The sequence below is a fragment of the Pisolithus orientalis genome, assembly GCF_024613125.1.
Source record: "Pisolithus orientalis strain OTSU chromosome Unknown F5J12scaffold_28, whole genome shotgun sequence".
In the NCBI taxonomy this organism is placed as follows: domain Eukaryota; kingdom Fungi; phylum Basidiomycota; class Agaricomycetes; order Boletales; family Pisolithaceae; genus Pisolithus; species Pisolithus orientalis.
Window position 1 is genome coordinate 285,188 of NW_026260809.1, and position 13,530 is coordinate 298,717.

The following is a 13,530-nucleotide window of genomic DNA, read 5'->3' on the forward strand; positions in this document are numbered from 1 at the left end:
GAGCTGAAGTTGGTATGTATGGGATTTTCTGGGGTAATGCGGAGGGAATCGCATCATTCGGGCGATTCCAGGAGTGCACGCGGTCACACAGCGAACGAACCGACGAAGGCATCCTGAATGCCAGGGTGAGCGATCTGAATACTGCCCGTCCCTGGGAGTACAGTACGGGAGGGAGATCGCCCATCTTGCATGTTATCCGATTCCAGTTTCGTCCTTTCCCTCCCGCCTATTTGAAAATCACGCTCCGTCGTGATGAGATTGATCGACTGGGAAGAAAAGCTACCAGCGAGCGAAGGAAGCAAAAAAGTCGGGATAACTCAACAACATCATATACAAAAGTACTGCGCACGTTGTCCGCTCATGGCCACCTTACCACAGCTATCAGACTCCACCTCTGTATGGGAAACACGGACAAGTGTGCCACCGCTCCACACCAACCCGATCCATTGCTCTGCTCCGGGCAACGGATGTGAGGATGTGAGATTCAAATTTCAAATTATGTAATACATCATTGCGGGAAGGATGGGCGCAATTAGACGGACAGTTCGTCCCCGTTGAGCCGATTATCCCATGTCTCATATGGAGGTATGTACACGCACACAATGAAAAAGTGAACTACATAGCCAAATATTTCATGGGCTTTAACATAGGTAAAAACATCTCTCTTTCAGACCTCTCATACCGAGTATATCCTATCAAAGTTGTCAGCAGCCGCTCTCATCCATGAAAGTGGTCCCATCCACATACCCAGTCAGTGCATGTGAGCCACAGATCGGCAACAGAATCCATCTTTGCAAGCACAGCTGCACCTTTCCATGCGAGTATCTTCGGGTCAACATCTTTGGGGGGCGGTATAATCTGCACCTTCTCCATGTGTGGCACTAGAGGTGTTGCAATGGCCTGCAACCTATCGAACAGTGAGGAACTGGCCCCGGGTTATAATAGATAGCTGATCGCTGACCTGCTCTCGAGAGCATGGGCCATGCCAGGGATCTGTGCGCTTCCACCAATTACCAAAACAGCTTGAAGATATTTGCGTATCTTGTCATCACCCCCGCATGACCGAGTGCTGTTGAAAATGGCCACGTCCAGAGGAAGTTTGCTCGCTTCAAAGCATACATCGATGGGCAAACCACCTGGATAGTTCGAGCTGGATGGCACAGAGCCAAGCCGCACTTGTTGAGCACTTTGCGCAGGAGGCTGGGTCGTTTGAGCTGTTTTCTCTTCCACATCTGTATCAGCCGTTTCCACAGGTCCATTGGATACTTCGATCAGCTCCCTTGCCGGGAGTGTGGGAGGTGGAGTATGATTGGCAGTAGAAGGTAACGATATTTCTTGTTGCTCGAGTTTTGTCCCATTTTCAGAGGGAAGGGGTGAACGTCCTGTTACATTAAGTTGAGAAGTGGATGTAGGCTACTACGGCGACTAAACATTCAAACCTTCTGGTGGTGCTGCGGGCACCGGGGCTTGTGATGGTTGAGGCGGTGGTGGTGGCAATAGGTGTTGAGTGGATATTATCATCGCCTGTGTCTGTGGGCACCCTAGGAGCTATGTACAAACGTAAACAAAATGATCAATCTTACAACATGGTCTGCAGGATGTTCAATGATTTCTTCTGTCACATCCGGACTAGATATCGGCTTCGATCCGATCCTCTTTCTATCGAACTCTATCACTCGTGGCTCAAAAATACACTAAGCGATTTGTTGTAAAATCAGCAATGAAAATAAGATGAAGCCCACTACGAACCATGGGCGCGAGTATTATCTCATCATAAGCGCGAAGGCCATATTTCTCTGTTGGTTTCCCATACCGTCGTACTACGAAGTCATAGAGATTTAATGCGACGTCTCCCTGGGGCTCGTTCGTCATTGTTTATGCCCAAAGTGCCACAACGGTTCACACACCTCGGTCAACGTGCACAGGCGAGCTTTGAGATCTTCTACGACATGCCAGTCGTGCCAGAGAGCAAGATTGATATCGCGATATGGGAAATTGATCTTTTCAAGTAGCACATACAGAAATTCCGTGATATCGTTTCCGCCCATGTTCAATGAAATCCTGCATGAATGCTCAGAAACTCGAACGAAGTAATTGGGTTATCCATCCTTACCTGGAGTCAGCAATTACCAGGCCTTCGTCTACACAAGCGACGCTCGTACAGACAGCTCCGATATTCACAACGCAAGCATTGGAAATTCCCGCTCCGTAGGTGGCTGCGAGAGATTCCTAGAACAGATCTTAGCAAAGGGGAAGGGGAAGGGGAAGCTATTGGTAGATATACTTGTTGAACACATATCTGCTTGAAGCCCATGGTGCGCAAGAGGATGTTCACGAATTCGCGGACATATGCACGATCATAGAAGTCCGGGATGACGAGGACAACCGAATAGTTCTACGCATGTGTTTAGGACAAGCTCACTCGCCCTTGACCTCTCTTGGCCACGAACCTTGTAATCACCACGAGACATCTTGTATTTCTCGTAAAGAGCAGTGCTGATGATAGTCTCGATGTCATCCAGAATCATTTGTACAGATGGATAATCCCTAGTGTTAAAGTTATATCCATGGATTGGCCACCTGACAGCATAGTTCAGTTGTTGAGGGTCAGATATTCGGAGGACCTGCTCGGAAACTCGTCAACATGCTCCATATCACGGGATATATATATGTATATATAGAGGGCGAGTGAGTGAGAGTGAGAGTGAACCCCTTACTTGTTCGCCGATCAAGTACTCTTTGTCGGGCTCGTGTATCCACTCTACCCGAGAAGGGTCATTTGCTTCTGGAATAATTTCGGGTCTGAACTGCTCGTTAAAGGTCGACGCAATACTTGTGGCATTTTGGGTGACACGAAGCTTGTAGAATCTCATACGCTCCCGAAGAGAAACCGTGATGGAAGCCAGCTTCACCTCAAACTTTGTATTTCGGCAGCTCGTCAGTCAGCGAATCGTATGATGGGACGAAGGGGCGTACGGGGTCATCAGATGCGGCTGCCACCGCATACTCGTCTCCACTCGGGGGTTGCGGCGCAGCGGAGGGCGGGGCGGTGCGACTCTTCCTCGGGCGCATAATGCCCTCTATGAAATTCGGTTCTGGGACGGGAGATTTGTGCCTCCGCGCAATCACATTGGGGACTGAAACGGGAGTCACTTCAGAGGCCTTACCGATACGCAACCATCGTGAGCCTGGATGGATGACAATGACCTGTGAGCCACGTCTGTGCTTGGCGTTTCAGTACTAGTTTACTCGTCTGTCTGTCTGAGAAAGGAGGTGGGCCCGTACCTCTGGTCTTGCGAAGGTGCTGGAGCATCTTCTGCTGGCAATTTCTGTTTCCTGGCTGTATTTCTCGACCATAGTGTCTGTGACTCTGATTTGAGGTACGATGCACCCAGTTGTTTTGGATTAGAACTGTGCTCCGAGGAGCATCAGCTACACTAGTTCAACTTCGACACAGCTAGTACCCAACGCACGCGAGAGGAACATGCATCGACTGTGTAGCGCATGCCGCTATCATCCCTTTTAGCATTCGGTATTCCGCGCGGCATGGTTTTCGTTGATAGCGATGCGGAGTGCAAGTAGTTCTAGGTGCTTCGGTGCGCAACGCGTTCCGTTGAAACAGTCTAAAGTGCCTTGACGCCCAGTTCCGAAGTTCATATTCATACTCCACGCGCTTCTTCCAAAACCTATCACGAATTGTTATCCAACTTAATCGATAACAGACGTGCCCAGGGTATTAATTTATCTCATTGAGTGCAGAGCTAAGTTATATGTATTGTACACGTCTGCCACCATAGCATTATACAATGATGATATTGTGCAACGAAACAGATTTCACCAGAACGCACACCTGCAAATAGCGTCGTCAGTGGTGCCGTGTTGCGAGCCCAGATAGTGACACATACCATCCAGAAAAACACTGGCAGAGATTTTCCAAAGATGTTGCCTGTAAGATGAGTTTATCAACTTGGACCGGTACCGAAAGCACCACGTTGGGATCAAAATCCCTTCCTATTCGCAAGCATAGTCAGTCAAGTATGTCAGGACTGCAAAAGGAGTGATCAAACCAGTAAGTTTATGCTGCACACGGTTGTACACAGCCAAAGCACGCTCGTTTCTGACCTCTTGTCTTGCAAATGGCCCGTCTACGGCTTCTAAAGCAGAATTCTCAACGTTACTTCAAGTAGGGCGAGACTACGCATACCGTTAAAGATGTCATTTTCGTCTGCACGTAACCTTCTGGTTGGTACTTGTGGGTACGCTGCAACTCTTGCAAGCTCTGCGGCCCGCCCAGGATCAACATCAATGTCTAGTATCAAGGAGCGTTAATTCATGAGTAGCTGATTCACGCGACAACGACAGACCATCATGTCTCCTTGTATCAACATCAGCCTGCATAAGCCTCCAATTGATGAGTGGGTCGTAAACGAAGGCCTCAAGCACGGCCATAAGAGACTCCTTGTTATCCCGAAGTACTGACATGGTAATTTCGCAAGTGTGCCTAAAGCTGCCTTCGATGCCACTGATCTGTGTATCGATGTCAAGACAGGTCACGCAAGGACGTTAAACTTGACCATACCTCCATGGCGTGCGTAAGCATTCTCGTGAGTCGGAAAGGAATCTTTTCAGGGAATTTTTCTCTATGCATGGCGACCTCAAAGCAATCACCGAAATCAATGTGAACGATTTTGCCGGTGCTTCTTTCGAGAAGTAGATTGGATGGATGGCGGTCTCCCAAACCCAGGATGTGGCCGACCATGCTATTGACAGCTAGTGAACGAGTATAGGTTGCACGACGTTCGAGCCAGTGTTCCGAATTTGCGCTTTTCAGCCAGAGAACTCGATACAAGTCTTGACCGGTGGTGTTTTCCAGAGCATATTCAAACACCTCAACTTTCTGGAGTAATGTCAAATTCTCGTAGTCGGGAGCCATCTATGACGCGGATCAGCAAACGAGAAGCAACTGCGACAGTTCGCAAGGCAAACCTGTAACATCAACCGGTATTCGATGTTGAGCAACACCTTACGAGAATCGCGGTAATCGCGAACAAGCACATGAAGGGTGTCGCTATCTTTAACCCATTCCATGAGGCCGGCATTAGGTGCCAATGGGATCACAGCATATCGTTGAATATGCAAGCGTCTCTTAAAGCTGTCGGTGTCCACTGAAAGCAATGTGTTGACGAGGCTGAACAGTTGCATGACACGCTCGTCTTGACGCATATCCTCGTGACCTGGAATATGCGTGACTTTTGACGGTAGTATGTGATGCTGTCAACGTACCTTTGAGACAATACATGTAATCTTTGCCGTCGTCGCCTTTCAGTGATAATCGTCTTGGTCGTTGCTTCGATGCTATCACAGTAAGTTTCGTTGCGAAGCTGGCAATTTTGATCACAGGTCGACCACTTTGATATGTTCCTACACCACTTATGAGGGTGAACAATGTCTTCATATCTGAGTCTATCTCACCTGGCATTGCTAATTCTAGGTTCCTTGCTTTGAGGAGTTGAGGCGAAACGTATTGCAGGTCAAGGGTAGTAAGCTGAGGTAGTTGTTTCTCCACCTTCCGGAATACCTGACGACAGGAAGTCATGAGCGAACTATAGTGGAATGAAGGAGGCACGACGAACTCCATAATAGATATCCCAAGCTTTGTTGAGCTCAGTCATTTCACCACACTCTCGGTAGCGCCGGCAAGCATCGCGCGCCTCCCTGAGGTCTCTTCCAAAAGTTTGAATAAAAGATATCTCGCGCGCCTGTTGTGGGGCCCTTCAGAATGTAAGACAGATCGATTCTTCGGGTGAAGGGTCACAACTCACCCGTTCCAGCAGCTCGTGTAAGGGCTCTAGCGTAGCGATCATTCCTTCTGGGTTCTTATCGTTGAAGAATAACCTTGAAGCTTCTTCGAGCCCTTCATGCCACATCTCGTGCCACAAAATTGCGACACGAATAAGTTCCTGACTGACCAAAAGGGCCTAAAAAGTCTAGTGAGCGCACCAATTTGACGTCAAATGGCAGCGGCGATTACCTGCTCGACGATGATAGCACTATGCTCCTTCATCTTATCCATTATAAGTAGAGCAGCATTTCGTCGGGTAGCGCTGGACGATTTTGAAGCTACGGTGAGAGGATATATTAGAGCTTGAGGATGGTGCTTTCCGACTTCGGTCAACAAGTTATTGATATTGCGGCGCACGTTCGCGATGGGCGTTTGGATTCGAGCGATGATCTGCCGACACAGCATAAGTAAAAATGCGGATGATTAATTATAGTTCCTACTTGTGGGATGACTTCCAGCCACGTGTCAACTTCTACCGCAGAGAAGCCTTCGGCCATAGCTTGGCTAACCTCGTCGTGGGCACCATACTTGAACCACAGGGTCAACAACCGCAAAGTATCTTGTAAAGCGTTCTCGTTACGCAACGCAATGGACCGGAAGAAACCTGCGATGGATTTAAAGAAAGTAGGACACACTGACACAAACGCTTACCTCGTACGGCCTGTACTGTGTGTGCTGCGAGGCCACTACCAGGAACATCGGTAACGACACTCTCCTTTTGGCTCTCGAGATAGCCGACGACTTCGAAGTTTGCAAGCGCCCACGTATGCCAGGCCTTATACCAGTTGGGATCGTAATGAGTAGCCAGCAAGTAGGAGTGAAGAATATCCTTGACGTTGCGCTGCGAGCAGTGATAAGTGATGGTCCCAAAGCCAGCACATGAACCTACAGCACCCCAGTCTTCTTTTAGCTCGACTTGCCACTGCCCCTGTTTGAAATAACAGCGTGCCAGCAAGCGCGAAAGCTCTTCCAGTTTCTGTTTGCCGACACTGGTACGCTGAGAGTGTTCCTTATTCTCTGTCTGCAAGTCCCTCGCGAGGTTTCCAGAGAACTGGCGGAGGAAGCTCAGGCTCTCCTCCCGGGAGCCGCTAGCCCACATATATTTCAAATGTGCGTAAACGACGTTCGGTGGCGCTTTCATGTGTTGATCATCCCGTACGTGCTGAAGCTAGGTCCAATGTAAGTTTGTTCTTTGTGTGAAGTACAGTAACCCACTCTTTCTGGTGACAACAACGAATTGATTGTTTTCTCAGCCAAAGCCATGCGATCTGACTTGCGGCAGAGGTTTGCAAATTTGATCCACATGACCGGGTCATCTTCAGGGTTGAGAACTAACGCTCTAACTTGCAATATGCGTTGCCAGGTTTCTACCTCTGGCTGACAACCCTGAAGTCTGTAAAACAAGAGTCGAGTTAACCAGAGAACCAAGAATGAAATGAACATGCCTCTTCATCCATGTTTTGCGCATTGCCTGCTGGCGTTCTGGTTGGTCGGCATATTGCTTGAACATAATAATCTCCTCAAGTTCAGACAACATTTGGGCGCGAACCAACGTACTAGCGACTATCAACAACATCAATGTTAGGATAAGCAGCCACTCACTTATACGATCGACCATAACCTTCTCCTACAAAGGACGTTAGTTCTGGCTCAAGTAAGTCCCGAGCTTTTCCGATTTCCTTGAGAGCCTTTGGGAACTGATTCTGATGGACAGAAAGAATAGCTTTGTAGAAAGCACGATCAGGAGAGTCGTTCCTCATGCCCCCGATGTAATCATCCATGGCTTCCCAGTCGTGTAATGCCCAGGCGGCGGCGGCAGCCATCGGAGCGATTTCACGGCGCTCTTCATGGTTAGCACTTGCCCACGGTTCTAGGACCTGCTGCTCGAGTTGCTCCCACTCGCCCAGCGCGTGCAAGCATTTCATTCTCCCAATCTGCACATCCGGGGAATCGGGGTCGACTGTTATTTTCTTCTCATATGCGACCAAGGCTTCTTGCCATTTCCCAAGTCTTTCGTACCACTCTTCGTGTTTACTGACATCATACTGTTCCCGAGCAATGGTTAGCGTTCCCCATGCGGCATCATGTTGTTGCAATTTGGTGTTAATACCAATGAGGGCTTCGATGATGTTCGGCGATGTTTCTGTGAAGAACTCGAGCTCTTTGTAATGAAGAGCCTTTGCGTAAGCGTGGAATCGCATGGCATACTCGCCGAGGGTTCGATGCTCAATGGGAAGAGGCTTCTCTTCATGTTCCATAAACTCAGCAAGACTGAGAAGACGATGGATAAGGTCAGATGGAGCAGACGGAGAAGTGATCGCCTGTTCAATTGAGCGAACCAAGCCTTCCTGCAGTAACACGTCAGTATAGGAAAGTAGGTGGGGATGTCATTTCATGAAGCAGCACCTGGTATTGATCGTATAGCTCCGTCCAGCAGGATATAAACGCAGCATTGAAGAGTTCTTTGGCGAGTGGTGGGTGAATGTCAACTAGGCTCATGCACGCTCTAAGGGCATGTGAGGGCGACTCTTTCATGAATTCGACAGACAGGCGATGCATCCAGTCCACCCAGTCGTCTTTTGTGGCGACTAAGGACACGTCCCATGCTTGTTTTAAATGTTGCTGATTCACGGTCAATTTTGCTGGCTCAGCCACCGCTGATATCTCAGCAGCTTTGGAGCTTTCCCTGAGAATGTATAATGGGCACTGCGTCGATTGTTGTGGAATACTTACAGCATCTCATGGATACCGGACTCCTGCGGTAGACGCTCGCCATTGAGTAGTTTCCCGATAAGGTTCTCATACCGAGGGTGATGAATACGATTTCGGTGTAAGCACTATAGAGGTGAGCTTGGACAAGTTACGCAATGCCCCACGAAACACATACTTTGTTGATCATGGGAACAAAAACAGCAAAGTCTGAACCAAGTTGAACAACAATCGCACAAAGCGTGTCCATCACTGCCTGGCGGAGCTCGTTATTTGGTACATCGAGAACCCTGACCAGTGGATGGATAATGCGCGATGCATGATCAGAAAAATTAACACGTTGAGACAAGTGCGCTATGCTCTGTATGGCACGCTTCCGCAAGATCGTAGATGCCTCGACCCTCTCGGCAGTTTTCACGATGACTGGGATAATGAGGTGTAAATACTCCTCAATATTCGAGCCAAAGGTCAGGAACGCGTCAAAGATCTTTATCTGCGTGTTCATACGTTTATCCGTAAGCTCCCCTTCAAATACCTTGAGCAGGTGCGGTAAGATGGTGGGCAGGAATGGTTTGAACTCGGCATCCAACGCCTTCCCGAGGGCTTCGACAAGGGAAACGATCGGTAGTTGCAGAGAGGCATTTTCCCAAAGTTCCGTTACAAGCCCAAACACTCCCGGCATGTAATTACGGATGTGCTGCTTTATGATCCCCACCAGAATTGCAAGTTGTTGCAAATGGAACTCCTGCAGTCGCGCTGCAGAGGTGCGCGCAACTGTGGCAAAAGCAGGGATTATCTGAGGTAAGAAAGTTACGCATCGTAGTCCTTGGGTCTTGAAGATGTTCATGATAGCCTCGATAACGCTGTGATGATGGCTGCTCATAGATTGATCGTGGAGAACAGCAAGTAGCGCAGTTATCACGACAGTCTGATAGTAGTCATCAGAACCAGTCGATGACGTAGTGCTCAAAACAGCTGTGGAATTGGCCGGCAGCGTCCCCTCCGCAGTCGGATCCTCGTCGGGCTTAGTCTGCAGCCACGTTGACCCTTAAAACAACAATCAACTGGAGAAATACTTACCTTGCGTCTGTAAGGGTCGAGAGCTCCAAGAATACCCAAAACCTTCACTACTTCCCTCACTACTTCACGCCGAGATGTGCCAGATTCGGTTCGTAGGATCCTATGCAAGATCGGCAACAGCTGCGGGTATTCAACCAGCGGCGCAATCACGTATCCGGTACTAGAGCATAGTTGACCAAGTGTACGGAGGGCGGCATCTCGTTTGACGTGTGCCGGATCCTGTAACTTCGCAATTATGACTTGCATCAGATCCGGTATGTGCGGTGTCACAGCCTCCCCTCCGACAGCGGTAAGCTCCCCCAGGCACATGAGCACGTTGGCAGCAACGGTCGGGTTGGTATCGTTCGCTTTTCCAAGTAAGACCCGAAGGATTGGCAACGCATATGGTTTGATTAGCCTCTGCGTGGCACTCACTAATAAGGTGAGTAAGCGGGTACATTCCTCGCGATTGCGCCTGTGAATGAATTGTTCACTACGTATCCCAACACAGATAGAAAGATTCATACGTGACCGTCGAGTACTCCAGTTCAGTAAGAAGTTGTATCAATGACTTGCGCAACGATGGCATAACATACGCAGGGTTATGCTTCGCAAGTCGTCCAATCAACCCGACCGCAGTGACCCGGTTCTCGAAAACCTCGTCATTGAGTGCAATGAAAATGGATCGCACATTCTCGGCTTGTGCTAGATGCTTATCAAATCGTTCATGCAGAGACGAGAGTACTGTTAGTCGAATACTGGGTTCTATAACAAGCTCAGGGCCTCCTTCCAAGGATGAGGACCAAAAGACACACCAGGATCAGCAATCCCGACTGTCAGTAACTTGTCGAGGACATCGCTGATGATCTCAATAGCATGACTGCTGGCTTGGTAGCATATGGGATCTTTCACGAAGACCCTGCAGCATGCCATTGCGGCGGCGCGACGAACTTCAGGGTTGTCGTCATCGAGATATGGCAGAGCTGCGCCTCGAACAAACTCATTCAAAACGTGACCTGTGTATGATTAGCCTCGCGATCATGGATTGCTGACCCTAACTCACCAGAGAAATCAAAGGAACCCAGCGTGGAAAGCGCTAGCGTGATAAGTTCAGAGTTCCTCCCAGTTTTCGCAGCCTGAGATGCGCTAAACTCGCGAGCGTAGGATGCAACATCACCTCTGACCAAAGAGGGTGGTGCACCTATTACTTTGTAAGGCTGCCCGCACAATACCATCGACAACAGGTCCAACAAGCGCTCTAAGGGAAAATGTTAACCGCTGCCTGCGCCAGCAGCGATGTGGATACCTTGAATGGTTTTAAGTAGCGGTGGGATATTGCGTGCGATGTCAGTCAGCGCTTGTCGTAGCGGCTCACTCAGCCCACATGCAAAGAAAAGGTCCAACTGATCGTGAAGAAGCTTGGTGAGGTTCGGACCTACGGCAGAGGCTAACATTCCAACACATTGGAAGATGGGTTCCTCAGACGGTGCATTCTTCTTCCTAACCAGCTGTGAGTCATCAAGCAAAGCTGCTAGAACATCGCCTACCCTCTCTGTTGAAGACCTTGTTTGATTTGAATCATAATAGAGTCCAGAAAAGGTTTCATATCACTCCCCACGTTGGTTGCAGTATGCCCGATGGCGATGAAGGCTGTATGTCGCGTAATTGGTGCTAGCCAAAAATCAAAACCCATGGCACATACCGAAGTATCGTTCATTGGGTTTTTCGAGTTGTGTGAGGAGGTGGCCCATGGACTTGTGAAGATAATGTTCGATGAACGTCTGTGTGTCATATGCTGCAAGAGTGGGAATGAGTGTAATGACTGTCTTGCGAACTAGGTTATCTCTATGTGATTTGAATCGAAGGATCTGTTCTGCGGTATCTAAAAACGCTTCTCGCATGAACTAAAACGGCATGATAATGAGAACTTCGAGCTGAATCCACTTAGCACCATTTGCACACGTACGATATCTCCACGCAGCAAAAGCTCGCGATACATGAGTAGCGAACCATGTATGACCTCTGGTTGTAACATTTTCAAACCAAGTTGTGCATCTTGTAAGATTTTCATCAGGTACATGGTCCGTGTCTGGCGTTCTCTGGTCGTTACGATCTCTAAACAAGCTGCCAGAAGTTCAGCAGCACCCTCCCTGACAAATACTCGAGGGTCACGCAATGGAATGAGAATCTTGTCGAAGACAAGACTGATATGAGGATGAAAATAGGCGGCACTGTTCCGTGCCAATTCCTTCAGAATAAGGACACCGGCATAGCGAGGCAGTTCTTGTCCTTGCAGCATGTCCACTGCGGCTGGCACCTCTGCATCCATGAAACCTTCTCCGAAATCCGCACCACCAATGGCTGCAATGTGGCCCAGCGTCTTGGACGCTGCTAGCATGATATTCATGTCGTGGTTCGGCAATAACTGCTTGACGTAGTTGTAGAATCTGTAGAGGTACCTCTTGGATCCAACGAGGTCTTCGCCATCATTCTCCAGTAAATGATCTATGCGACGAATTAACACCCAAAGGTTTCTACGGGAGGCCACGTAGACAGGAAGTACCGATTGCTAGTAAGCCGCCGAGCCTCTCATTGTTATTTTGGCTGTGCATCAGGTCGAACAGGCGTTTGTTGATGTCATCATCCCAAAGTTTGACTGCAGCATCGCTAGGCATTTCTACCACAGTTGTAACCACCTGGAAGGCATTAAGAGACACCATGACGTGGATACAAAAGTCATACATAACGACGGAGGTCGATCGCGGCTTGAAGTCTCGTTTCATGCGTGGGACTACGAAGCCCTTGAAAGATCTGGCTAAGGTTGTCAGTGTGCATTGGTGAGATCGCGGACGCCATGCTTGACACCGGTCTCGTGAGCAGTACGGACGGCGGTCACGGCGGTAAACAGTCAACAGCCTCCTTTACCGGTTAGTATGTTTGCTCCTGTTGTGTGCCCACCATTTCAGAGCTTCCTTTGTTGAGAGGGACCATCGGCCTGGTGGTCTAGTAGTATGATTCCTTCTTAGGGTTTCTCAAATGGAGGAGGTCCCGGGTTCAATTCCCGGCCAGGCCCATTGATTTTTGCTCTTCACCTGCAAAACCAGTTCACCGATGGCCTATCGTCTTGTTTAGCTTTGTTTGAAGAACTGCAGCGATGTCGGCAACATATTCCACACAAGGCGGGTGTGCCAGCGAACATGTACTAGTCATCGCGCGATGTCCGGGATCCTGATGCCGGAGTCGTTTCATCGGAAGTTCTTCGCCCAGTCGCAGTTTGCCCTCTAAATGGGTCCAGCAATATGTTCCCGTGACAACTCGGAACCCCTTTTACGCCTCCCATGATATCAGAACAGACGAATCTTGGTCTCAGTCTTTAGTGAGAAGCTTTATACATGCACACAAATGATTCCTGGAGGATGAACTTATCTGAAACAATGACGGTAATTGCGGTAGCTCCGGGAACACGAAGGCTGAGACACCCAACGGCTTCCCTCCGTTTTTCACACAGCGCTCGGTAGTATTCTCCAGCAAGCTTCCGGATTTCCGACCATCGACAGAAGTTCAAGCTGCAGACGGTCATTTCTCGGTAAAATCATATCCGATTGCTCCCTCATCCTCGCACTCGTTATCTCCCGTAGGTCCATCCATACTTATATACAGAGATCCCGGCGTGAGTTTTAACCGCGTAAAAGCGCATTTCCCTCCCCGCCATCACAGGCCCTTGCAAACCGCAAATTGATTGGTGCGAATCGGACAGCAACAGGTAGCTTCAAACACGATGGATACTTCCATATCCCACATGTGGGGCAGTTATCTGAGGCGAAATTGGACTTGCCTGGACTCGCTGTTTATAGTTATTCCCCATCGAGATCCGATTTGGAGTAGAGTTGCACCTGGCTGAAATCATGCAGGTGGCAAGA

The 13,530-nt window shown here is 49.0% G+C and overlaps 2 protein-coding genes and 1 non-coding gene across 3 annotated transcripts; 1 reads left to right on the plus strand and 2 right to left on the minus strand.

The window, feature by feature from the left end:
* Positions 1 to 477: 477 nt before the first annotated feature.
* F5J12DRAFT_847928 (uncharacterized protein) lies at positions 478 to 3,644 on the minus strand. The gene is made up of 14 exons (XM_051746410.1): positions 3,474 to 3,644; positions 3,286 to 3,416; positions 2,977 to 3,220; positions 2,718 to 2,918; positions 2,451 to 2,624; positions 2,285 to 2,395; positions 2,114 to 2,229; positions 1,908 to 2,061; positions 1,750 to 1,854; positions 1,584 to 1,694; positions 1,440 to 1,530; positions 962 to 1,382; positions 748 to 907; positions 478 to 692 (listed from the first exon to the last, which is right to left on the minus strand). Exons 1-14 carry the CDS (start codon positions 3,546 to 3,548, stop codon positions 642 to 644), a joined length of 2,145 nt encoding a protein of 714 aa, XP_051597560.1. The 5' UTR covers positions 3,549 to 3,644; the 3' UTR covers positions 478 to 641.
* A 94-nt stretch (positions 3,645 to 3,738) lies between these two features.
* F5J12DRAFT_847935 (phosphatidylinositol 3-kinase) lies at positions 3,739 to 12,504 on the minus strand. Its single transcript, XM_051746411.1, has 31 exons — positions 12,353 to 12,504; positions 12,174 to 12,306; positions 11,577 to 12,115; positions 11,313 to 11,514; positions 11,158 to 11,260; positions 10,917 to 11,110; positions 10,674 to 10,868; positions 10,426 to 10,626; positions 10,138 to 10,375; positions 9,632 to 10,085; positions 8,730 to 9,581; positions 8,576 to 8,679; positions 8,249 to 8,528; positions 7,445 to 8,190; positions 7,288 to 7,398; positions 7,058 to 7,235; positions 6,732 to 7,010; positions 6,494 to 6,683; positions 6,283 to 6,446; positions 6,032 to 6,232; positions 5,823 to 5,978; positions 5,634 to 5,759; positions 5,473 to 5,578; positions 5,284 to 5,421; positions 4,987 to 5,234; positions 4,580 to 4,933; positions 4,365 to 4,527; positions 4,205 to 4,309; positions 4,068 to 4,154; positions 3,906 to 4,011; positions 3,739 to 3,850 (listed from the first exon to the last, which is right to left on the minus strand). The coding sequence occupies exons 1-31, from the start codon at positions 12,464 to 12,466 to the stop codon at positions 3,835 to 3,837; spliced, it is 7,083 nt and encodes a 2,360-aa protein (XP_051597561.1). The 5' UTR covers positions 12,467 to 12,504; the 3' UTR covers positions 3,739 to 3,834.
* A 98-nt stretch (positions 12,505 to 12,602) lies between these two features.
* Positions 12,603 to 12,683, plus strand: F5J12DRAFT_t154. Its single transcript has one exon. It is a non-coding gene; the product is annotated as a tRNA-Pro (tRNA).
* Positions 12,684 to 13,530: the final 847 nt, after the last annotated feature.